Source organism: Coregonus lavaretus (assembly GCF_964263955.1).
Source record: "Coregonus lavaretus genome assembly, chromosome: 31".
Lineage (NCBI taxonomy): Eukaryota > Metazoa > Chordata > Actinopteri > Salmoniformes > Salmonidae > Coregonus > Coregonus lavaretus.
This window is the reverse complement of record NC_140018.1, coordinates 397,922-422,968: the sequence shown is the minus strand read 5'-3', so window position 1 is coordinate 422,968 and position 25,047 is coordinate 397,922. Positions and strand designations below refer to the sequence as shown.

The window sequence follows — 25,047 nt, the reverse complement described above, 5'->3', positions numbered from 1 at the left end:
AAATGGTTGCTATGCAGGCTGGCTAACTTCTCCTCACTTAGCTTAGCCAACTGAAGCCACAGCCTTTACAGCTGGAAGGGCAGCAAATGATCCATTTTCATCTGCTTTCATATTGACATTTAATTGGATATAGCTATCCATGACAATAATATTGTTGCATGATTTCGCCTGGATCAGAAAAGTTGATGTCTCGTCTGTGCCCAGAGTTCTCTGTGCAGGGGCGAGATCGCATAAAAAAAAAAAAAAAGTGTAACATTGATTTCGAGGTTGGACAGGCAGACAGCAAGGGTGATACAAGCCATCACTGTTGGAAATAAAATGCTAGGCTAGAAGTAAGGGGAAATAATGTGTTAATAAATGCCTTATTGCTTCTAACGTTGGTTGCATGTGTGTTTGTCCATTACGGCCAGTCTTAGCCTGGGGCTCAGAACAATGAAGTGTGAAAAGGCCTAAAGCATTGAATTCATTGACAACAGTAGCATCTGAAAAGAAAAACATACAACCAGCATAATGGCCTTTTATTTTATTTTATTTTTTATATAACATCCACAACACTTACCCCTCCTGGAACAGATTGAGTGGGTGAAAACGGACATCCCTGACGGGTCAATTACGAACTAATGGAAACAGTTCATATTTAACCAGTAAAAGGGTGCGTTCCAAATGGCACCCTATTGGCATTATAGAGGAATAGAGAAAATTGGTATATAAGGAATAGGGTACCACTATATAGGGAATAGGGTACCACTATATAGGGAATAGGGTACCACTATATAGGGAATAGGGTGCCACTATATAGGGAATAGGGTGCCACTATATAGGGAATAGGGTGCCACTATATAGGGAATAGGGTGCCACTATATAGGGAATAGGGTACCACTATATAGGGAATAGGGTGCCACTATATAGGGAATAGGGTGCCACTATATAGGGAATAGGGTACCACTATATAGGGAATAGGATACCACTATATAGGGAATAGGGTACCATTTGAGACGCACCCAAAGGTTTCCAGAGGAGCTGTGAAACTATTCATTCACACTTTACAAAGTGCAAGAAGAAGCACATTGAGTCGACACGATTCCCACTCAGTTATCACAGAATAAATACAAAAAAGTGGAATAAAACAGCTAAAATAACATTAAATGAAATAGAAAAATGACAGCTTGTCCTTGACGTGTGCCTCCATAATTTAAAAAAAAAAGTGTTTAAATCATTTTCTCTCTTTAGTCTAAAGTGCATCCAAGGACACTGTTTATATTAGTAAACGTCTTCATCTAAAACTTTAACTTCATGTGATTATGGCTGTACATTTAGGCCCTTTGATACCTGAATTCTCAGCTCTTGGCTAAATAATTATACAACGGTTAACCCCTTTACAATAGCTTTACATAGAGGCTACCCTTATAACATTCGCTCTACACAGAGAGAGGAAGGGTTCGAGCGCTTAAGATTGACCAACGCTACATAATTTTTGTTTGTTTGCCTGTTAAATGTTTACTTACGACGGTACAATACAGAAAACAATTTATAAGCCATTGAAAGTCAACCATCAAGTCAACCTCTGATGTTTTATCTAAACATCTTCTCACGGACCCTGTGTTCTAACCCCTGCTCCTTCCTGAGAGGGGCATGGGGGAGGGAGGGAGGGAGAGAAGGCAGACGAGGAGGAGGGGAATCGGCCCGCTATCTCTCACGCAACCGACCTTCACATCCTAGTAGCTTGTTCTGCCATACAGACAGACACAGAGAGAGATACAGACCGACAGACAGATACAGACAGAGAGATACAGACAGAGAGATACAGACAGACACAGACAGACAGACAGAGAGATACAGACAGAGAGATACAGACACAGACAGAGAGATACAGACAGACACAGACAGACAGAGAGATACAGACAGACACAGACAGAGACAGACACAGACAGAGAGATACAGACAGACAGACAGAGACAGACACAGACAGAGAGATACAGACAGACACAGACAGACAGACAGAGAGATACAGACAGAGACAGACGGATTGAGAGCCCTTCCAAATGACAGAGAGGAGAGAGAGAAATCTATTATTTACAGACCACGTGTCTCCCTCCTATAACAACCGGCTTTACAGTATGTACAAAGAAACGAACACTGCTCCAGCACACCGCCGAGCACCATAACCACCGCTGGCCCCTCAGTTGGCCTTCGCGACGCGCGAGTCCGAGCCGATGTAGTTGAGCATGGTCTGGACGAGCTCCGGGAGGTCATAGTCGTGTTTCCAGCCCCAGTCGTTCCGCGCGTTAGAGTCCTCAAAGTTCATTGGCCAGCTGTCAGCTGTAAAGGGGAAGGAAGAGAGAGACATTGTCAATGTGGATGTCTTCTTTACTCTAAAAGGCTTTTAACACTTTGTCGTTTGTTTCTACATCAAAACTTCATCAAATCTAAAATGCTTGGAAGTTCGAGAATCTCAATGTTGAGCTTCTAGTGGAGTATTTAGACAGGTCTTCCTGGTTCACTGATCTTTGATCTCAAAATGGTATCATCCACCAGTATTATGGCTGCTAATTCCCAGCTTTTCAAGAAATCCCAGTCGGAGGATTCCCAGAATCAGAAGGGAATAAGCAAGGAGGGAATCCTCCCACTGGGGTTTCAGGAAAACCTGGGAATGTTGCAACCCCAACCAGTATAAATAAAGGATCAATAAAATGCTCATACCGATGGCCTGTCTGACTTGGTCGATGTCGTAGGTGACCTCCAGGTCAGGCAGCTGTTTCTGGACCTCCTGAGCCAGCTCTTCAGGGGTAAAGCTCATGGCGTTGATGTTGTAGGTCCTCATGGAGAGGGTGTCTGTGGGCGCTTCCATCATCTCCACGGTGGCACGCAGACAGTCGTCGATGTACATCATGGGCAGCCGCGTGTCTGGCTTCAGGTTGCACTCAAACTTCCCCGTCTTGACGGCATCGTGGAAGATGGCTACCGCGTAGTCTGGAGTAAGGGAGGCAGGAGATACGCTTAGATGTGTTTGGTTTAATCATAGTGACTGATGACCTTCGACCTATTAAGTGTATGCACTTCTGTATGTATCTCTTCTGGTCTATACTACTGATCAACTGATCTCGTCTGGTCTATACTACTGATCAACTGATCTGGTCTGGTCTATACTACTGATCAACTGATCTCTTGTGATCTATACTACTAATCAACTGATCTCTTCTGGTCAATACTATTGATCAACTGATCTCTTGTGATCTATACTATTGATCAACTGATCTCTTCTGGTCTATACTATTGATCAACTGATCACTTCTGATCTACTGTATCTAGTGTACAACATCTTTGTAAACAATGTGATTTTGAGACATTTCATTATTTGTACTTATCTATTTTTTACTTAAAACTGCATTGTTGGTTAAGGGCTTGTAAGTAAGCATTTCACTGTAAGGTCTACACCTGTTGTATTCGGCGCATGTGACAAATAAAATGTGATTTGACCTAACACCCTAGTATTATCACCCTGTAGTAGTATTACCTAACGTCATAGCATTATCACCCTGTAGAGGTATTACCTAACGTCATAGCATTATCACCCTGTAGAGGTATTACCTAACGTCCTAGCATTATCACCCTGTAGTAGTATTACCTAACGTCATAGCATTATCACCCTGTAGTAGTATTACCTAACGTCATAGCATTATCACCCTGTAGGGGTATTACCTAACGTCATAGCATTATCACCCTGTAGTAGTATTACCTAACACCCTAGCATTATCACCCTGTAGGGGTATTACCTAACGTCATAGCATTATCACCCTGTAGTAGTATTACCTAACGTCATAGCATTATCACCCTGTAGTAGTATTACCTAACGTCATAGCATTATCACCCTGTAGGGGTATTACCTAACGTCATAGCATTATCACCCTGTAGTAGTATTACCTAACGTCATAGCATTATCACCCTGTAGTAGTATTACCTAACGTCATAGCATTATCACCCTGTAGGGGTATTACCTAACGTCATAGCATTATCACCCTGTAGTAGTATTACCTAACACCCTAGCATTATCACCCTGTAGGGGTATTACCTAACGTCATAGTATTATCACCCTGTAGTAGTATTACCTAACGTCATAGCATTATCACCCTGTAGCATTATCACCCTGTAGCAGTATTACCTAACGCCCTAGCATTATCACCCTGTAGAGGTATTACCTAATGTCATAGCATTATCACCCTGTAGAGGTATTACCTAACGTCATAGCATTATCACCCTGTAGCATTATCACCCTGTAGCAGTATTACCTAACGCCCTAGCATTATCACCCTGTAGAGGTATTACCTAATGTCATAGCATTATCACCCTGTAGCATTATCACCCTGTAGCAGTATTACCTAACGCCCTAGCATTATCACCCTGTAGCATTATCACCCTGTAGGGGTATTACCTAACGCCCTAGCATTATCACCCTGTAGGGGTATTACCTAACGCCCTAGCATTATCACTCTGTAGGGGTATTACCTAACGCCCTAGCATTATCACCCTGTAGCATTATCACCCTGTAGCATTATCACCCTGTAGAGGTATTACCTAACGCCCTAGCATTATCACCCTGTAGCATTATCACCCTGTAGTAGTATTACCTAACGCCCTAGCATTATCACCCTGTAGCATTATCACCCTGTAGGGGTATTACCTAACGCCCTAGCATTATCACCCTGTAGCATTATCACCCTGTAGGGGTATTACCTAACACCCTAGCATTATCACCCTGTAGGGGTATTACCTAACGTCATAGCATTATCACCCTGTAGCAGTATTACCTAACGCCCTAGCATTATCACCCTGTAGCATTATCACCCTGTAGGGGTATTACCTAACGCCCTAGCATTATCACCCTGTAGCATTATCACCCTGTAGGGGTATTACCTAACGCCCTAGCATTATCACCCTGTAGGGGTATTACCTAACGTCATAGCATTATCACCCTGTAGCAGTATTACCTAACGCCCTAGCATTATCACCCTGTAGCATTATCACCCTGTAGGGGTATTACCTAACGCCCTAGCATTATCACCCTGTAGCATTATCACCCTGTAGGGGTATTACCTAACGTCCTAGCATTATCACCCTGTAGCATTATCACCCTGTAGGGGTATTACCTAACGCCCTAGCATTATCACCCTGTAGGGGTATTACCTAACGTCATAGCATTATCACCCTGTAGCAGTATTACCTAACGCCCTAGCATTATCACCCTGTAGCATTATCACCCTGTAGGGGTATTACCTAACGCCCTAGCATTATCACCCTGTAGTAGTATTACCTAACGTCATAGCATTATCACCCTGTAGCATTATCACCCTGTAGGGGTATTACCTAACGTCCTAGCATTATCACCCTGTAGTAGTATTACCTAACGCCCTAGCATTATCACCCTGTAGTAGTATTACCTAACGCCATAGCATTATCACCCTGTAGGGGTATTACCTAACGTCCTAGCATTATCACCCTGTAGTAGTATTACCTAACGTCATAGCATTATCACCCTGTAGTAGTATTACCTAACATCATAGCATTATCACCCTGTAGCAGTATTACCTAACGTCATAGCATTATCACCCTGTAGCAGTATTACCTAACGCCCTAGCATTATCACCCTGTAGCATTATCACCCTGTAGGGGTATTACCTAACGCCCTAGCATTATCACCCTGTAGCATTATCACCCTGTAGGGGTATTACCTAACGCCCTAGCATTATCACCCTGTAGGGGTATTACCTAACGCCCTAGCATTATCACCCTGTAGCATTATCACCCTGTAGCATTATCACCCTGTAGGGGTATTACCTAACGCCCTAGCATTATCACCCTGTAGCATTATCACCCTGGTTAGAAATAACGACCATGTTCTAAAACATGTCCCTGTCACATAACCCCAATGACATGTTGAAGTCAGGAAGCAGACGCAAATAGAGTTACGACAGTGAAGGGACAGGTGTGTGTGTGGGAGGGAGGACAGGTGTGTGTGTGTGTGTGTGTGTGTGTGTGTGTGTGTGTGTGTGTGTGTGTGTGTCACTAACTCACCTGTCGTTCCTCCGCCTGGCTGTGAGTCGGCAGAGATGATGCCTGGGTAGCGGAGGCAGCGGAAGTCAAGGCCGTAGCGGTGGTGGTAGTACTGTTGGAGGGAAGACAGGCAATAAGGGTTAGAGGTTTCACTTATAGGGACATTACAGACCAATGATTTCAGATTCACCAGGTCAGATTCACCAGGTCAAATTCACCAGGTCAGATTCACCAGGTCAGATTTATCAGGTCAAATTCAGCAGGTCAGATTCAGCAGGTCAGATTCAGCAGGTCAGATTTATCAGGTCAGATTCACCAGGTCAGATTCAGCAGGTCAAATTCAGCAGGTCAGATTCAGCAGGTCAGATTCAGCAGGTCAGATTTATCAGGTCAGATTCACCAGGTCAGATTCAGCAGGTCAGATTTATCAGGTCAGATTCAGCAGGTCAGATTCAGCAGGTCAGATTCAGCAGGTCAGATTTATCAGGTCAGATTCACCAGGTCAGATTCAGCAGGTCAGATTTATCAGGTCAGATTCAGCAGGTCAGATTTATCAGGTCAGATTCAGCAGGTCAGATTCAGCAGGTCAGATTCACCAGGTCAGATTCAGCAGGTCAGATTCAGCAGGTCAGATTCAGCAGGTCAGATTCAGCAGGTCAGATTCAGCAGGTCAGATTCACCAGGTCAGATTCACCAGGTCAGATTCAGCAGGTCAGATTCAGCAGGTCAGATTCACCAGGTCAGATTCCTGGTATATGTATTTTAAAGTAAGTAGCGAGGGCAGAGTGGCTTGAGGCTGAATGCTTATTGTCAATTTATCCCCATTTTGCTTTGTATTTTGTATTTGTTACAATATTTGTGTATTTTTTATCTCACCTCTCCCATGAGCTCTGCGTGGACTTTGGAGACCCCGTAGATGGTCCTGGGTCTCTGGACACAGAGGTCAGGGGTCGGGTTCCGGGGAGAGGTGGGTCCGAAGGCTCCGATGGTGCTGGGGACGAACAGACGCAGGCCGTGCTCCGCTGCGATGTCCAGGACGTTGTGGAGCCCTGAGGAACAGGAAGTTCACAGTTACTCCCTGGTGGACACCTCCCAGGCTTGGTTAGAAGAAAACTGGTGTGCTGTGGATCTCGTCTGAGCCAGGTTCACAGTTACTCCCCTCCTCCACCTTCCCAGGCCTGGCTAGAAGGACAATGTGGTGTGTTGTGGATTTAAGTTGAGCCAAGATGGCGGATTCTCCATTGCTCACCAGTGATGTTGACGTCGCGTGCCAGAGCTACGTTGGCCTCTCCCACGGCACTGAGCAGGGCGCTGTAATGGACCAACCACGTGATGCGGTTGTTGACAACGATCTCACGCAGGTTCTTATAGTCCAGGATGTCAGAGTAGATGAAGGGTCCTGGAGGGGGAGGGTTCAGTAGAAACAATAAGCAGAAATATAAAACATGCAGGAAATAAGCTTTAAACCTGCAACATTGTCTCTCCGCCAACAAGAGGTGTGTGAACAGTTCGTGTCGTGAACAGCGCTTGTGCCCATAGAAATAGACGTGGCGCAGGATGTTCCCCAATGCTGGAAGGGGGGATCTGAGTGAAAAAGTTTGGGAACCCCTGTGTCTAGGGTGTCCACCCACTCTGGCCAGAGCCATTTAGTTAATCCACTATTATCTAGGGTGTCCAAAATGCGCTTTGGTGATGAAATTACACTTCCTTATGTTATTAAATACATCTACAAAGACAAATATGATTCTTCATGTTCTGAATCGTTAAGTGGGGTCTTTCTCTAACATATCCCGTGTAGCTCAGTTGGTAGAGCATGGCGCTTGCAACGCCAGGGTTGTGGGTTCCAATCCCCACGGGGGGCCAGTATGAAACATTTATGCACTCACTAACTGTAAGTCGCTCTGGATAAGAGAGTCTGCTAAATGACTAAAATGTAAATATCATTATATCCAGAAAGTCGGATTTCGTAACATAATACATCCGATAATAAGCACCAAGCTCTGTTGACAGAGCGGTGCCGATTTCTCGCAGCGTCTTTTTAGGATTGTTCATGTTGTCGTCTGCAAAGTTGTTTCAGCAGGTCCACAAAAAATCTAAATGAACGAGCTGAATTAAAATGTAAAAGGCTTTGAAAATAAAAAAGCTTGCAGTACACTCAGCGCTCCGCTTGGTTTTTGTGAGAAATCTTCTAAAAAAGAACAGGAATTTCGCATTAATATGAAAAGCTGTATACTAAAATATGAAAATCAACATGTCATGTCTCAAAGTCAATATCTATCTTACCTCTATATTGTTTTATGTCCTCCCGATTGGAGAAGAAAGATGATGAGGTAACCTTAATTCTTCACAGCATCCAACCTAGCTGACACCATGCTATTTTACAGTATTGTTGTCTCTGGCCTCCATTGACATAGTTCTATTTCTGACCATCCTACAAGGATAAGTATTATGATAGAGACTTGAGGTTTGGACCATTGGTTTCCTTAGAGGATCATCTACATAATTAAACTTTTTTAAAACGTTTTTTTACTGGACCTCCTATATTATCATGGTCCTCTGTAGCTCAGCTGGTAGAGCACGGCGCTTGTAACGCCAAGGTAGTGGGTTCGATCCCCGGGACCACCCATACACAACAAAAAAATGTATGCGCACATGACTGTAAGTCTCTTTGGATAAAAGCGTCTGCTAAAATGGCATATTATTATATTCTCATTGTTGTTTTTCTTTTTCTGATCAATATATTTTCTATTTTGGTGTCTCCCTGGGTTTTGAATGTTTGAATGACACAATATTCTTGATTAACAGGGCTCTAGACAGTTGATATGGAAATACAGTGGGGAGAACAAGTATTTGATACACTGCCGATTTTGCAGTTTTTCCTACTTACAAAGCATGTAGAGGTCTGTAATTTTTATCATAGGTACACTTCAACTGTGAGAGACGGAATCTCAAACAAAAATCCAGAAAATCACATTCTATGATTTTTAAGTAATTAATTTGCATTTTATTGACCTCTACATGCTTTGTAAGCAGGAAAACCTGCAAAATTGGCAGTGTATCAAATACTTGTTCTCCCCACTGTAGGTCAGTTAATGTTAAGACTTGGATGGCGTCCGTCACTGCAGTACTGGCCAGCCAATCACCATTCATCAGGTATTGATCATGTGGTCTGTGACCTCAGTTATCATTTAACCTTTCAGAACACGTCCACTTCCTGGCGACCTTCTGTACAAGAAGCTTTTCACAAGGATCAATATCACGACTAACTGAATCATTCCCTATTTTACCTACGGACACTCCAGATGTCTTTTCTATTCATATTTCAGACATTTTGAAGCAAATTATGGACGAGTTTACATTCTCCTGAAAGAATGAACGGATGTATTTCAGCCAAAAAGGAATCAGGTTTTCTTCCTGGTTGTAACGAGGTAATTTAGCCTGCTGGCTTGTGAGTTGATCAGACGCCAACAGAGTATTTACATGGTCTGACAACCTAGTGTCACGATCGTCATACATAGAGGAGGACCAAGGCGCAGCGTGTTGAGCGAACATACTTTAATTAGTTAAAGTGCACACACGATACAAAACAACAAAACGACTCGTAACGTCCTAGGTAACAATGACCAACTGGAACAAAAACCCACAAACACCAAGGGAAAACAGACAGTTTAAATATGGCTCCCAATCAGACAACCAGCCACAGCTGACACTCGTTGCCTCTGATTGGGAGTCACTCAGGCCAACAAAGAAACAGAAGAACTAGAACCCCCAACATAGAAATATAACACATAGAATGAACACACCCTGGCTCAACATATAGAGTCCCAGAGCCAGGGTGTGACAGTACCCCCCCCTAAAGGCGCGGACTGCAACCGCGCCTCCACTAGAACAAAACAGGGGAGGGCTGGATGGGCATTCCTCCTCGGCGGCGGTTCTGGCTCCGGCCTTTCCCACCACCCTCCAATAAACCCCCCATAGCGCCCCTGGTCCGGTCTGGCCCCGCTGGCTGGAGCTGAACTGGACGTAGCAGGAGCGGTTAGCTTCAGCTCCGTAGTGGAGCAGTTGACCGGTACCTTACCAGGCACCGGTGACCCAGGCACGGGTTGTGCTGGACTGACGACGCGCACCCCTGGCTTGGTGCGTGGAGCCGGAACGGGCCGAACCGGGCTGACGACTTGCACCCCTGGCTTGGTGCGTGGAGTAGGAACGGGCCGAACCGGGCTGACGACTTGCACCCCTGGCTTGGTGCGTGGAGTAGGAACGGGCCGAACCGGGCTGACGACTCGCACCCCTGGCTTGGTGCGAGTGGCAGGAACAGGCCGGGCCGGCGACGCGCACCGTAGACTTGGTGCGAGTGGCAGGAACAGGCCGGGCCGGCGACGCACACCGTAGGCTTGGTGCGAGGAGCAGGGACAGGCCGGACCGGGCTGGCGACGCACACCGTAGGCTTGGTGCGTGGAGCAGGGACAGGCTGGGCTGGGCTGTCGACGCACACCGTAGGCTTGGTGCGTGGAGCAGGGACAGGCCGGACTGGGCTGGCGACGCACACCGTAGGCTTGGTGCGTGGAGCAGGGACAGGCCGGACCGGGCTGGCGACGCACACCGTAGGTTTGGTGCGAGGAGCAGGAACAGGCCGGGCCGGGCTGGCGACGCACACCGTAGGCTTGGTGCGTGGAGCAGGGACAGGCCGGACCGGGCTGGCGACGCACACCGTAGGCTTGGTGCGTGGAGCAGGGACAGGCCGGACCGGGCTGGCGACGCACACCGTAGGCTTGGTGCGTGGAGCAGGGCCAGGCCGGACCGGGCTGGCGACGCACACCGTAGGCTTGGTGCGAGAGGCAGGAACAGGCCGGACCGGGCTGGCGACGCGTACCGTCCATTTGGTGCGAGGGGCCGTAACAGGCCGGACCGTACTGGGGACACACACCACTGGCTCTACCCCGGGATCTGGAACGGGCCGTACCGGACTGGTAACACATCCCAGTACCTCTCGCCTTGCCTCTAAACCTTCCTTCCCTTCCTTTACCAGTGACCCCCGTAACCTGGTGGCCTTTTGAATACGCCCCTTTTCTGCCTCCGTCAGCCCCGTCGTCCATGCCCTGTGCCCCCCCCAAAAAAATTATTTGGGGTTGCCTCTCGACCGTCCGACGACCCTGATCACGCCGTTGCTCCTCTCTCCGTCGCCTCTCTACAGTCTCACTCCATGGCCGGCGATCCATCATATAAAGACTGAATGCAGCGTAGCCTATGCTACAGTAATATAAAGACTGAATGCGGCATAGCCTATGCTACAGTAATATAAAGACTGAATGCAGAATAGCCTATGTTACAGTAATATAAAGACTGAATGCAGCATAGCCTATGCTACAGTACTATAAAGACTGAATGCAGCATAGCCTATGCTACAGTAATATAAAGACTGAATGCAACTCCATTCAAACTGCATCCAAAATAGATAATCCTGTTGTAGATTGATATACAGCCCTATATATAGATGTCCTAGCCTACCTCTTTCAGGTAATATGCAGTATTAGCCTTATAAGCTAATTAATGATGGGTTATGCATAATAAGCTTCTAATTTATAGCCTCTGTCTCTTGCGCAATACGCACCCACCCGTGCTCCGCTGGCCTCTCCTTAAAAAACACTCCTTAGCTCTTGGGAGTCCCATGCAGGAAATGCTAGACTAGAATTGCTTGCTGGATATAATTACTTTTAGCATTACTTATACCAATAAGACTATTCGAAGAGGGACGCAAGCAAATGTTTTGCTGAATGTTAAACACAGCAGCCAATAGAACTCACAGGTAGTTTGAAAGAGGAGCGAACGCGTGATGGCGGTAGCCTATAGCAGTTGTTTATTCAGACCCATAACCAACCATTCAATCTTCGTGAAGGGAAGTGAAAAGCCTTCTGCATCTAATTCTAGTCCTGTATTATTCAAGGATGTCATTAGAATGATGAAGATAAGGACAATGACCCGTATTTCATTTAATTATTGAAAGAGAGGAATGAATGAAGCAACAATAGAGAGAGAGAGAGAGGAGGTCGGCTAATAACATTAGGGGAAATACTATTAAAAGGTATAAATTCGTCAGCCTACTAATTATACAAATAGGACCTATTATATTTTGCTAGCCTATACTTGTAACTTTGTAGGCCACATGTGCTGCACCAGAATCACATGTTCTCTCCCTGCTTTATCATGGTTTGAACGAGGTGCGTAATTCCAGTCCATATAATACAGTATAATACAATACAGTATACAGTAATACAGTATAATACAGTACAGTAATACAGTATAATACAATACAGTACAGTAATAGAGTATAATACAGTACAGTACAGTATAATACAATACAGTAATACAGTATAATACAACACAGTACAGTAATACAGTATAATACAATACAGTACAGTAATAGAGTATAATACAATACAGTACAGTATAATACAATACAGTAATACAGTATAATACAACACAGTACAGTAATACAGTTCACACTCAAAAAGATTAGCCTACTGGAGCTAGTTTCATTGATTTACCCAAGAGAGCATATACAGTGGCTTGCGAAAGTATTCACCCCACCCTTGGCGTTTTTCCTATTTTGTTGCCTTACAACCTGGAATTAAAATGGGTTTGTATCATTTGTTTTACACAACATGACTACCACTTTGAAGATGCTTGAGCGTGCATTACTATTCATTGCTGGTGTACAGCAATCTTTAAGTCATACCACAGATTCTCAATTGGATTGAGGTCTGGGCTTTGACTAGGCCATTCCAAGACATTTAAATGTTTCCCCTTAAACCACTCGAGTGTTGCTTTAGCAGTATGCTTAGGGTCATTGTCCTGCTGGAAGGTGAACCTCTGTCCCAGTCTCAAATCTCTGGAAGACTGAAACAGGTTCCCTCAAGAATTTCTCTGTATTTAGCACCATCCATCATTCCTTCAATTCTGACCAGTTTCTCAATCCCTGCCGATGAAAAACATCCCCACAGCATGATGCTGCCACCACCATGCTTCACTGTGGGGATGGTGTTCTCGGGGTGATGAGAGGTGTTCGGTTTGCGCCAGACATAGTGTTTTCCTTGATGGCCAAAAAGCTCAATTTTAGTCTCATCTGACCAGAGTACCTTCTTCCATATGTTTGGGGAGTCTCCCACATGCCTTTTGGCAAACACCAAACGTGTTTGCTTATTTTTTTCTTCAAGCAATGGCTTTTTTCTGGCCACTCTTCCGTAAAGCCCAGCTCTGTGGAGTGTACGGCTTAAAGTGGTCCTATGGACAGATACTCCAATCTCCGCTGTGGAGCTTTGCAACTCTTTCAGGGTTATCTTGTGGTCCTCTGTAGCTCAGCTGGTAGAGCACAGCGCTTGTAACGCCAAGGTAGTGGGTTCGATCCCCGGGACCACCCATACACAAAAAATTTATGCACGCATGACTGTAAGTCGCTTTGGATAAAAGCGTCTGCTAAATGGCATATTATTATCTTTGGTCTCTTTGTTGCCTCTCTGATTAATGCCCTCCTTGCCTGGTCCGTGAGTTTTGGTGGGCGGCCCTCTTGGCATGTTTGTTGTGGTGCCATATTCTTTCAATTTTTTAATAATGGATTTAATGGTGCTCCGTGGGATGTTCAAAGTTTCGGATATATTTTTTATAACCCAACCCTGATCTGTACTTCTCCACAACGTTGTCCCTGATCTGTTTGGAGAGCTCCCTGGTCTTCATGGTGCCACTTGCTTGGTGGTGCCCCTTGCTTAGTGGTGTTGCAGACTCTGGGGCCTTTCAGAACAGGTGTATATATACTGAGATCATGTGACACTTAGATTGCACACAGGTGGACTTTATTTAACTTATTATGTGACTTCTGAAGGTAATTGGTTGCACCAGATCTTATTTAGGGGCTTCATAGCAAACGGGGTGAATACATATGCACGCACCATTTTTCCGTTATTTTATTTTTTAGAATTTTTTGAAATAAGTTATTTTTTTCATTTCACTTCACCAGTTTGGACTATTTTGTGTATGTCCATTACATGAAATCCAAATAAAAATCCATTTAAATTACAGGTTGTAATGCAACAAAATAGGAGAAACGCCAAGGGGGATGAATACTTTTGCAAGGCACTGTAGCTAGCTACATCTTTGGGCTTTTATGTTTTTCTGTCGTGCAGTAATGTGCAGTAGCCTTTATCATATATGTATTGGATAATGGCACAATCATTTGGGCTTTTTGGGGTTTGGGCTCATTAAATGTCGTCAATGTAGGGCTCATAAAATGCATTAAATATATGGCTCATCAGGTTTGAATGTTCATGCTGATCAAAGCTCTAATCAAATCCAGACATATTTATATGTTTTATAATGACACTTCCGGTTTTGGAGGGAAATACCGGGTTACCCGGGAGAAAAGTGATTTATTTTCGGGATGGAACATTTGTGAAATACCGGGAAAATATTAAACCCAACTGTCTCAGTGTAGGAGTGATCTAGGATCTGGTCCCCCTGTCCATGTAATCTTATTCATTGTGATCTAAAAGGCTACACTGATCCTAAAGCTCTCCTCTGCTGAGATGTTGACATATCGGCCAATGGCTTTGTGGTCAGGTCTGAGATGCTATATTCTGTCTACATGCTTTGTATCACTCACCGCTGTAGAAGACGTGGCTTGGAGGCTTTCTGATATCTGACAGGATCACGTTGTTGTTTCCAAACCGCTTCCTGTGAAACAGGAAGTTACATTTAAACACAAGATGAAGAGGAAGCTTGACCGAAACACTCCCCCCCCCCCCCCCCCCCCCCCCTAAAGGCTACGTTCACTGGTTGGTTGTTGATTACAGGGTTATCACAGTGCTATGAACAATGTTCCCTCTTAACTTTTTTTCGGCACTGAGCAAATTTCAGGTCTGCTGAGCGTTGAATGCTGTGAAGATTCTGTGCAACATCCAGTGCGCATTTACATTTAACATTTAAGTCATTTAGCACACGCTCTCGTGAACGCTGAGGCTGTACCCGCTTTAAGTTACAGTTTTAACAGTGGCCCAGTAGGCTACTGTGGCTATTTGATCATAATGTAGGCCTACCAGAGTGGCCTACCATCGAAAATGCATCCCATAACATTTTAACATGGAAATAGCTGTTCTATCGTTCAGCCTACAGTAGCAGCCAATGTGTGGTGTTCAATGTAGGCCTACATTCCATGAGACTTTTGAAAAAAAACATGCAGGGCTTGACATTAACCTGAAAATGTTTTTGTGTGGTTTGATGCAAGAAACCACTTTCCAAAATAAAATGCATTATTATTACCATACCATTATTACAGAGAATCAGACAAATGATGCTACCCTCTGCCTATTGGCTACATAGCTTATTCAAGCCTGTCTCAAAATAAAACATTGCCACTTTAAGACAAAATAAAAGCTCTTTACCTGACTTGCTTTTCAAAGATGTCTAGAAATGCACACATTTGTGTTCTTGTAGGAAGCAATCACTCCTCCATTGCTGACTACAAATGATCTATAACTGGGGCTAATAACTCACTAACTAGCAAAGGATATGAACAAAATGTGCACACGTGGCTACTTGCAACTCTTGCTTTGATCTCAAAACGAGCACATCTACTCAGGACCACAGCTGTAAACCCAGTCCAGTTCAAAGTAAAGCGTAGAGTACAGGCTGAGTCGTGTGCAACAGAATCCTACTCCGATGCGTACAAAAACATCTCTAGTTCCTTCCGTTTCGGTGTGTTGCATTAGAGTGGCTAACATTGAGTTGATTCGATCACAAGTAAAGGGAAACGTTGACAGTGTTAACTAACGGGGAAAACTCGAGAAAGTTGAGTGAAGTTCAATCTCCCGCTTTTCTCTGTGGGCTGATAGCGCCCCAGTCTCGGCTACTGTGCCCCCCCCACCTGGGCTGATAGCGCCCCAGTCTCGGCTACTGTGCCCCCCCACCTGGGCTGATAGCGCCCCAGTCTCGGCTACTGTGCCCCCCCCACCTGGGCTGATAGCGCCCCAGTCTCGGCTACTGTGCCCCCCCACCTGGGCTGATAGCGCCCCAGTCTCGGCTACTGTGCCCCCCCACCTGGGCTGATAGCGCCCCAGTCTCGGCTACTGTGCCCCCCCCACCTGGGCTGATAGCACCCCAGTCTCGGTTACTGTGCCCCCCCACCTGGGCTGATAGCGCCCCAGTCTCGGTTACTGTGCCCCCCCACCTGGGCTGATAGCGCCCCAGTCTCGGTTACTGTGCCCCCCCACCTGGGCTGATAGCGCCCCAGTCTCGGCTACTGTGCCCCCCCACCTGGGCTGATAGCGCCCCAGTCTCGGCTACTGTGCCCCCCCACCTGGGCTGATAGCGCCCCAGTCTCGGCTACTGTGCCCCCCCCCACCTGGGCTGATAGCGCCCCAGTCTCGGCTACTGTGCCCCCCCACCTGGGCTGATAGCGCCCCAGTCTCGGCTACTGTGCCCCCCCACCTGGGCTGATAGCGCCCCAGTCTCGGCTACTGTGCCCCCCCCACCTGGGCTGATAGCACCCCAGTCTCGGTTACTGTGCCCCCCCACCTGGGCTGATAGCGCCCCAGTCTCGGTTACTGTGCCCCCCCACCTGGGCTGATAGCGCCCCAGTCTCGGTTACTGTGCCCCCCCACCTGGGCTGATAGCGCCCCAGTCTCGGTTACTGTGCCCCCCCACCTGGGCTGATAGCGCCCCAGTCTCGGCTACTGTGTCCCCCCACCTGGGCTGACAGCGCCCCAGTCTCGGCTACTGTGCCCCCCCACCTGGGCTGATAGCGCCCCAGTCTCGGCTACTGTGCCCCCCCCCCCCCCCCCCCACAGCTTAGAGGGAACATTGACTAGAAGCTTTTATGTATGCTATTCATAAAGCCTTTATAAATTGTAGTTCGTTTTTAAGTGGCACCTAGATTATGTAAAGTGTTGGGGGATGCTACTCTTAAAATATCGTTTACCAAGCTATCATTTCCTTCACGTTGAAAGAAATTAAGCTACACTAAAGCTACCCTTAAGAACAATTATAGTTTACTTCATTAACTAAAGTTACTTTGAAAAAAAAGTAGTTACTACATCCAAACTACTTAGTGAAAGATTATTATATCTCAATCGGAAATATCAAGACTACAAATTGCAAGAACAGTTCACTCTGGAGTCAACAGATTTGTCATTTCAAACCCAAAGAAGTGAGAATTAGGCAGGTCTGATGCTGAAAAAGAAAGGATATTCTTGCCTACTTATTTTTTTTTTTGCAAAAGAAGTAGTGTGTAGTTCCAGTGGTTAGCTCCATGGTAACAAAGTAATGAACTAGTGAAAACACCACCTGGATTTGAATTTAGTTCAACGACCACCAAGCTACTGCAAAATGTAGTTAAATTACTAGTTGAACTACATGTAGTTCACTACTACACAACACTGATTATGTACTAATAATAAGCATCCAAAACAATTTAATTAATGTATTCCATTACATTTAATGTTAAGCAGCAACACTTGGGGCGGCAGGTAGCTTAGTGGGTAAGAGCGTTGTGCCAGTAACCGAAAGGTCGCTGGTTCTAATCCCCGAGCTGACTAGGTGAAAAATCTGTCGATGTGCCCTTAAGCAAGGCACTTAACCCTAATTGCTCCTGTAAGTCGCTCTGGATAAGAGCGTCTGCTAAATGACTAAAATGTAAAATGTAGAAAGACAAGCATTTCTTCTCCATCACAGACACTGTAGTGCTCTTACCTCAACATTGTAGCCAGCCCCACCCCCAACTGTCCAAGGCCGCCTGAGAGAGAGAGAAGAGAGGAGAGAGAGAGAGAGAGGAGAGAGAGGAGAGAGAGGAGAGAGAGAGAGAGAGGAGAGAGAGAGAGAGAGAGAGGAGAGAGAGGAGAGAGAGAAAGAGAGAGAGAGAGAGGAGATAGAGAGGAGAGAGGAGAGAGAGAAAACATACATTATGGGAGATATTATCGTTACAGATCAACGGCATTGCGACAGGGTTGCCATGAAGACAAGGTTACATTAGAGGCATAGAGAAGATATAGCGTGGCAGACAGCGTGAAAAGGAGAGAGTCAGGGCCCTAGCTTCAGAGGGTCAGGGCCCTAGCTTCAGAGGGTCAGGGCCCTAGCTTCACGCCTACAGTGGTTCTCTCCTATTGGGCCTGCTGTAAAACACTGTGATGTTGTGGTCCTCTGTAGCTCAGCCGGTAGAGCACGGCGCTTGTAACGCCAAGGTAGTGGGTTCGATCCCCGGGACCACCCATACACAAAAATGTATGCACGCATGACTGTAAGTCGCTTTGGATAAAAGCGTCTGCTAAACGGCATATTATTATGTTCCCTTCACACAAAAAACCAACAGCTTTATAAATACAGCTATCTGTTGCTTGGGAGCCTTGTTTAGGTTCACTTAGAAAAAAGCTTATTTACTTAGATAGACCACAGATAGAGGTCCTATTGTGTGGTATTGAGGTTGTGAGGTTACGGTTCACTTCCCATAAATAGAGCTATGCATACTGTGTCTGTTGCTTGAGAATCCTTGTTAATGTTCATTTACACAAAGCTCTTCTTCTTCTTCAGAGAGAAAGAGAGATTGTGTTATTGGGGTTCTTGCAACGGAATACAGCTAGCTTGAGTCATTTGGGGAAGGTTTGTTTCTTCAGATCATTGTGAATAGATCCTATTGTGTTAAGCTGTAACAGGGATTCTTCCTCCTAGGTGGTGTCTCTCTGAGCTTTTACCCGATTGAGTGATTATTGATTTGGTCTTACCTGTGATGAGCACCTTGGGGTGGTCTGTCTCGGAGAAGGACACTGAGTGGAAGCTGGCGTCCGAGGTGACCTGGCGGGGCGAGAAGCTGATGGTCCGTACGGCCACTGTGATTGGTTGACAGCCACATCCTGGGCTCAGGAGGGCGTGCTTAGCCACCTTGCTGAGTGTTCTGATAACAGGCATCTTCACAGTCACCTAAAGGAGGAGGAAGAGGACAGTGTAAGGACCCCACTCACCTGAATACTTTACAAATAGGTAGAATGCTTTTGTTGTCAAGGACTCAAAACGTATGGTTCGGAAAACATTACCTATAATAATGTCTTTATTTTGTTCACTGCAATGTTGGTCCTGCCGTTTTGACTATGTCTATGTAACCGGTGTGAAATGGCTAGCTAGTTAGCGGTGCGCGCTAGTAGCGTTTCAATCGGTGACGTCACTCGCTCTGAGACCTTGAAGTAGTTGTTTCCCTTTGCTCTGCAAGGGCCGCGGCTTTTGTGGAGCGACGGGTAACGGTGCTTCGAGGGGTGACTGTTGTCGATGTGTGCAGAGGGTCCCTGGTTCAAGCCCAGGTAGGGGGCGAGGAGAGGGACGGAAGCAACACTGTTACATCTAGGCCCAGGACAGGAATCCTTGAGACTTTCTGTTGTCATCCTTTGGCGTCTAAGGGCCAATTCAGCAACAGCAGCTTGTGTCTCATGGCAGCAGCTTGTGTCTCATGGCAGCAGCTTGTGTCTCGTGGCAGCAGCTTGTGTCTCATGGCAGCAGCTTGTGTCTCATGGCAGCAGCTTGTGTCTCATGGCAGCAGCTTGTGTCTCGTGGCAGCAGCTTGTGTCTCATGGCAGCAGTTTGTGTCTCATGGCAGCAGCTTGTGTCTCATGGCAGCAGCTTGTGTCTCGTGGCAGCAGCTTGTGTCTCATGGCAGCAGCTTGTGTCTCATGGCAGCAGCTTGTGTCTCATGGCAGCAGCTTGTGTCTCATGGCAGCAGCTTGTGTCTCGTGGCAGCAGCTTGTGTCTCGTGGCAGCAGCTTGTGTCTCATGGCAGCAGCTTGTGTCTCATGGCAGCAGCTTGTGTCTCATGGCAGCAGCTTGTGTCTCATGGCAGCAGCTTGTGTCTCATGGCAGCAGTTTGTGTCTCATGGCAGCAGCTTGTGCCTCATGGCAGAGATACACTGTGCATTAGGCATCCCCGGGGAATGAGACACGGTGGGGGTGTGGGGGGTGGGGGGGGGGGGAACGGGTCCACTAACGGGACTGGAATGAACGACGGAGCTCCTCGCTTGCTCAGCAGTCGTGACGTTGCTTCGTTTGTCGCGAAGCACAGGCTCTCTCCCAAATGTCCATTTATTCCCTTTGTAGTGCACTATTTTCTTGGGGGACCAGAGCCTGGTCAAAAGGTAGTGCACTAGGGAATTGGATGCCACTAGGGAAACGGGTCCACTAACGGGACTGGAATGAATGACGGAGCGCCTCGCTTGCTCAGCAGTGGTGACATTGCTTCGTTTGGGAATTGGATGCCATTTTGGGACGAAGCGACAGTCTGACCACATAAATTACAGACCTGTCCTCAAATTACAGTAGCCTAGCCTACCATTATCGGCACAGTGTATTACTGCGTCTCCGGCGTTGGCTAGGCTAACAGTCGTTTGAGTAACTTAGAAGGGGGAAAAAAGTCCTAAAATGGATCCGCTTCTTTCTAGATTTTATTATTAGGCTTTTCCATCATTAAGAGTTATGTCATCCTATACAAATTAAATTGGTTACGTTGTAACGCGCATTCATTTAAAATGAATTAACACATTGTTTTCCAAGCCTGTTTACTTCAGTGGGCTATCAATTTGTGCGCAAGTGAGACAAAGCATATTTTCAAACTGAAAGAGACCCATCATCCATCCATCCATGGTTAGTCCTACTACAACATTACGCCTATCATACTGTATGGAAATCCGTAATTCATTAATTCACACCTCTAATGATCTATTTTTTATTTATTTTTATTTTTAATATTAGAAGTTCACACTTCTAATTATTGCTCAAAGAAAAAACATTTTGCTCTTACCTTCACGTCAGATAAGCTTCTGAATTAAACGAAAAGTGAACTTGAGTAGCTTTATACTGCCCTGCCTTCGGTCTCTTGCCCAATCAGGGACAGAGGAGTGGATACGAGGTCGGATTAAATTAGTGCCAGACAGACAGACTGTAGTATGAAATAACGTACGCACTCACTCACTGTAAATCGCTCTGGATAACAGCGTCTGCTAAAATGACTCAAATGTAAAACGTAGCTGCATGGTGACTTTAGCTACAAGCTTTTCAAGGTTTGCCAGACAGAGCAGATAGACATATAGGAAACGATTTAGGGCACTGGGTTTCCTGTTCCTGTTCCCCCTCTCAGAACTGACTTGTATGTGAACTGTGTTATATTGACTAATTTAAGCTAGCGTAGGCCTACTCTATAGGCTAGCGTAGGCCTACTCTATAGGCTAGCGTAGGCCTGCTCTATAGGCTAGCGTAGGCCTGCTCTATAGGCTAGCGTAGGCCTACTCTATAGGCTAGCGTAGGCCTACTCTATAGGCTAGCGTAGGCCTGCTCTATAGGCTAGCGTAGGCCTGCTCTATAGGCTAGCGTAGGCCTGCTCTATAGGCTAGCGTAGGCCTGCTCTATAGGCTAGCGTAGGCCTGCTCTATAGGCTAGCGTAGGCCTGCTCTATAGGCTAGCGTAGGCCTACTCTATAGGCTAGCGTAGGCCTACTCTATAGGCTAGCGTAGGCCTACTCTATAGGCTAGCGTAGGCCTGCTCTATAGGCTAGCGTAGGCCTGCTCTATAGGCTAGCGTAGGCCTACTCTATAGGCTAGCGTAGGCCTGCTCTATAGGCTAGCGTAGGCCTACTCTATAGGCTAGCGTAGGCCTGCTCTATAGGCTAGCGTAGGCCTACTCTATAGGCTAGCGTAGGCCTGCTCTATAGGCTAGCGTAGGCCTACTCTATAGGCTAGCGTAGGCCTACTCTATAGGCTAGCGTAGGCCTGCTCTATAGGCTAGCGTAGGCCTACTCTATAGGCTAGCGTAGGCCTGCTCTATAGGCTAGCGTAGGCCTGCTCTATAGGCTAGCGTAGGCCTGCTCTATAGGCTAGCATAGGCCTGCTCTATAGGCTAGCATAGGCCTACTCTATAGGCTAGCGTAGGCCTACTCTATAGGCTAGCGTAGGCCTACTCTATAGGCTAGCGTAGGCCTACTCTATAGGCTAGCGTAGGCCTGCTCTATAGGCTAGCATAGGCCTGCTCTATAGGCTAGCATAGGCCTACTCTATAGGCTAGCGTAGGCCTACTCTATAGGCTAGCGTAGGCCTACTCTATAGGCTAGCGTAGGCCTACTCTATAGGCTAGCGTAGGCCTGCTCTATAGGCTAGCGTAGGCCTACTCTATAGGCTAGCGTAGGCCTGCTCTATAGGCTAGCATAGGCCTACTCTATAGGCCTGTAGTCACACAAGTGATGTAGGTACTGTAATATTATTGTAATATCACAGCAGTAGACTATACTCCAGGCCTACTGTAATATCACAGCAGTAGACTATACTCCAGGCCTACTGTAATATCACAGCAGTAGACTATACTCCAGGCCTACTGTAATATCACAGCAGTAGACTATACTCCAGGCCTACTGTAATATCACAGCAGTAGACTATACTCCAGGCCTACTGTAATATCACAGCAGTAGACTATACTCCAGGCCTACTGTAATAGTATTGTTATATCACAGCAGTAGACTATACTCCAGGCCTACTGTAATAGTATTGTAATATCACAGCAGTAGACTATACTCCAGGCCTACTGTAATATCACAGCAGTAGACTATACTCCAGGCCTACTGTAATAGTATTGTAATATCACAGCAGTAGACTATACTCCAGGTCTACTGTAATATCACAGCGGTAGACTATACTCCAGGCCTACTGTAATATCACAGCAGTAGACTATACTCAAGGCCTACTGTAATATCACAGCAGTAGACTATACTCCAGGCCTACTGTAATATCACAGCAGTAGACTATACTCCAGGCCTACTGTAATATCACAGCAGTAGACTATACTCCAGGCCTACTGTAATATCACAGCAGTAGACTATACTCCAGGCCTACTGTAATATCACAGCAGTAGACTATACTCCAGGCCTACTGTAATATCACAGCAGTAGACTATACTCCAGGCCTACTGTCATATCACAGCAGTAGACTATACTCCAGGTCTACGGTAATATCACAGCAGTAGACTATACTCCAGGTCTACGGTAATATCACCGCAGTAGACTATACTCCAGGCCTACTGTCAGAAAAATTATAATAATGGGCAGTTGCTTATTTATTATTAGCCTAGTTAATTTTTCTAAGCTTATCCAAATAATTGATCTAATGTATCAAAGGCTGTTAATTTGGTCTGTGTCTGCAATACATCTTCAAACAGATAGCCATGCAGTCATTGGCCTCAGAGTGATTTTTCCCACAGTTACAAACATAAGAAATGGTGCCCTCATCAATCACAATGTGTTCAGCCAAACCCAACACGATGAGCCAACATTGTTTGACTCACACATCATGTAGGCCTAAACCGGTTACATTTGTGTTTTCATTTGGCTAGCCCAGTCAGTGGCCTGTTTAATGTGGGTGGCATAAAATATCAAATAAAATAAGTCTTATTCTGTATTTTTTTTATTAACTTATTTATTGGATAATTCATTTTTACACAGGTTATTGGTCTATCATTAGGCTGCTGTGGCTATTTTAGTACGCCTGCTACGTTAGGTTACTGTTTCAGCAATCTTGTCTTGGCTATATTCCCGGAAAGATGACTGCTTTCTCTCTCATCCTCCTATGCTGAGCCTCATCATATAACAAGGGTTATAACCTCAGCATGCCTATAGGTTAAGGCCCCAGGCAATGCTTTTTTGTTTGTTTGTTGCAGAATCACGACTATGTAACTTGTAGAATACTGAAGGATGTGTCCCATTTCTGCCTCTTTCTTAACAAAGGGACGCGCCCAGCACCGGTGCCCTTATGTTTCCATTCTGATGGTGTAATAATGGCATCTCCTCCTCGCCCCAGTGGATTGGAATGTGTGCTGGGACCGAGTGGAGAGTACCGAGAAATATGCCACGCCAAAAACCATCCAACCTCCGGTAAACCGAACAAAGGCCAGGTACATGCCACATCATGGATAAAGGCTAAAACACGTGGGATTACCGTTCCCGTAGCATCAGGATATTATGCTGGCAGTAGGATCGCGGATTCTTTATATATATATATATTTTTTTTTTTGCACCCCTGCAAAGACTTGCTAAACTTTGGGTGTATCGAATTTTACGTTACAACTGTTTTTCGCAGCATTGCAACCACCTTTGAATTAACTGTTATATCTCCTTCTGTATGTTTTCCTATTTGCTTAGGATACGTTTTGCTCAAAGGATAGGCGTGCCAACAGTAGAATCAATCTGAGTATATAGGCAATATAAAATAAATAATAATTTGCGTCTGTATAAAAAACTACATTCTCCCATTATATAATTCTCCATTCTGCTCAAGAAATTTCAGTTAAATCCCGATACACTTTACACAACATATTAGCTTTAACTAAATTAATTCCTATTAATAATTATTTACTCACCAGATAAATAGCTGGGGATCTTTATAAATGTCGAAGATATGAGTGTCCCTTGTTTCTTGGCGCCTTGGTTAGTTTCTCCTTAATAGCTTGGCTATTCACTGAGCTTGTCTCGCTGACGACACGTTGTATCTCCTTCAACTATTGCATCAGCCCCAGACATGAGGGTTATATATCAGCAGGAGCCATCTGGGTTCAAGAGAAGCCGGCTTCCTCTCTGATTGGCGGGGCCTGGGAGGTGTGGTCCCACTGTCGCACACACGTGGTAACCTAGCTACCACATTTGGTTCCTTGGGGGTTGTGGGAACGTACGTTTTTGGTTTCACATTGGTTCTGGGAACGAAGCCATACCTTTCCTGACTGGTAAAACAGAACGTTTTTAAAACATTCTGAGAACAGAAGTGAAAATGTTGCCTGTTCTGGGAACTTACATTTGTAGGTTGCTGGGAGGTTCTGAGAACGTTTTACTATGGTTCCCTGAAAGTTTTACTTGGAAGTTTTATTAATGTTTTTTTTATTAACGGAAATTATAGGTTATTTTCTTAAAACTTTCACTGAATGCTTCAATAAGACTTTTAATAACACTGT

General features: G+C 45.6%; 1 protein-coding gene across 1 annotated transcript; it reads right to left on the bottom strand.

Moving 5' to 3' along the window:
• Positions 1-508: 508 nt before the first annotated feature.
• On the bottom strand, positions 509-24,602 carry LOC311106907 (L-threonine 3-dehydrogenase, mitochondrial-like). Its single transcript, XM_084149294.1, has 9 exons — positions 24,463-24,602; positions 18,810-19,005; positions 17,785-17,827; positions 14,702-14,772; positions 7,298-7,447; positions 6,925-7,097; positions 6,070-6,160; positions 2,701-2,970; positions 509-2,319 (listed from the first exon to the last, which is right to left on the bottom strand). The coding sequence occupies exons 2-9, from the start codon at positions 18,991-18,993 to the stop codon at positions 2,180-2,182; spliced, it is 1,122 nt and encodes a 373-aa protein (XP_084005420.1). The 5' UTR covers positions 18,994-19,005; positions 24,463-24,602; the 3' UTR covers positions 509-2,179.
• Between the last annotated feature and the right edge of the window lie 445 nt (positions 24,603-25,047).

What these genes read in the sequence shown, in the direction of transcription:
- LOC311106907 (XM_084149294.1), bottom strand. Translation starts at nt 18,993, where the DNA reads ATGCCTGTTATCAGAACACTCAGCAAGGTGGCTAAGCACGCCCTCCTG. An exon ending in CCCCAAGGTGCTCATCACAG is followed by an intron (nt 17,828 to 18,809) that starts GTAAGACCAAAT and finishes TCTCTCTCTCAG; the next exon opens with GCGGCCTTGGACAGTTGGGG. An exon ending in ACGCGACGTCAACATCACTG is followed by an intron (nt 7,098 to 7,297) that starts GTGAGCAATGGA and finishes CCTGTTCCTCAG; the next exon opens with GGCTCCACAACGTCCTGGAC.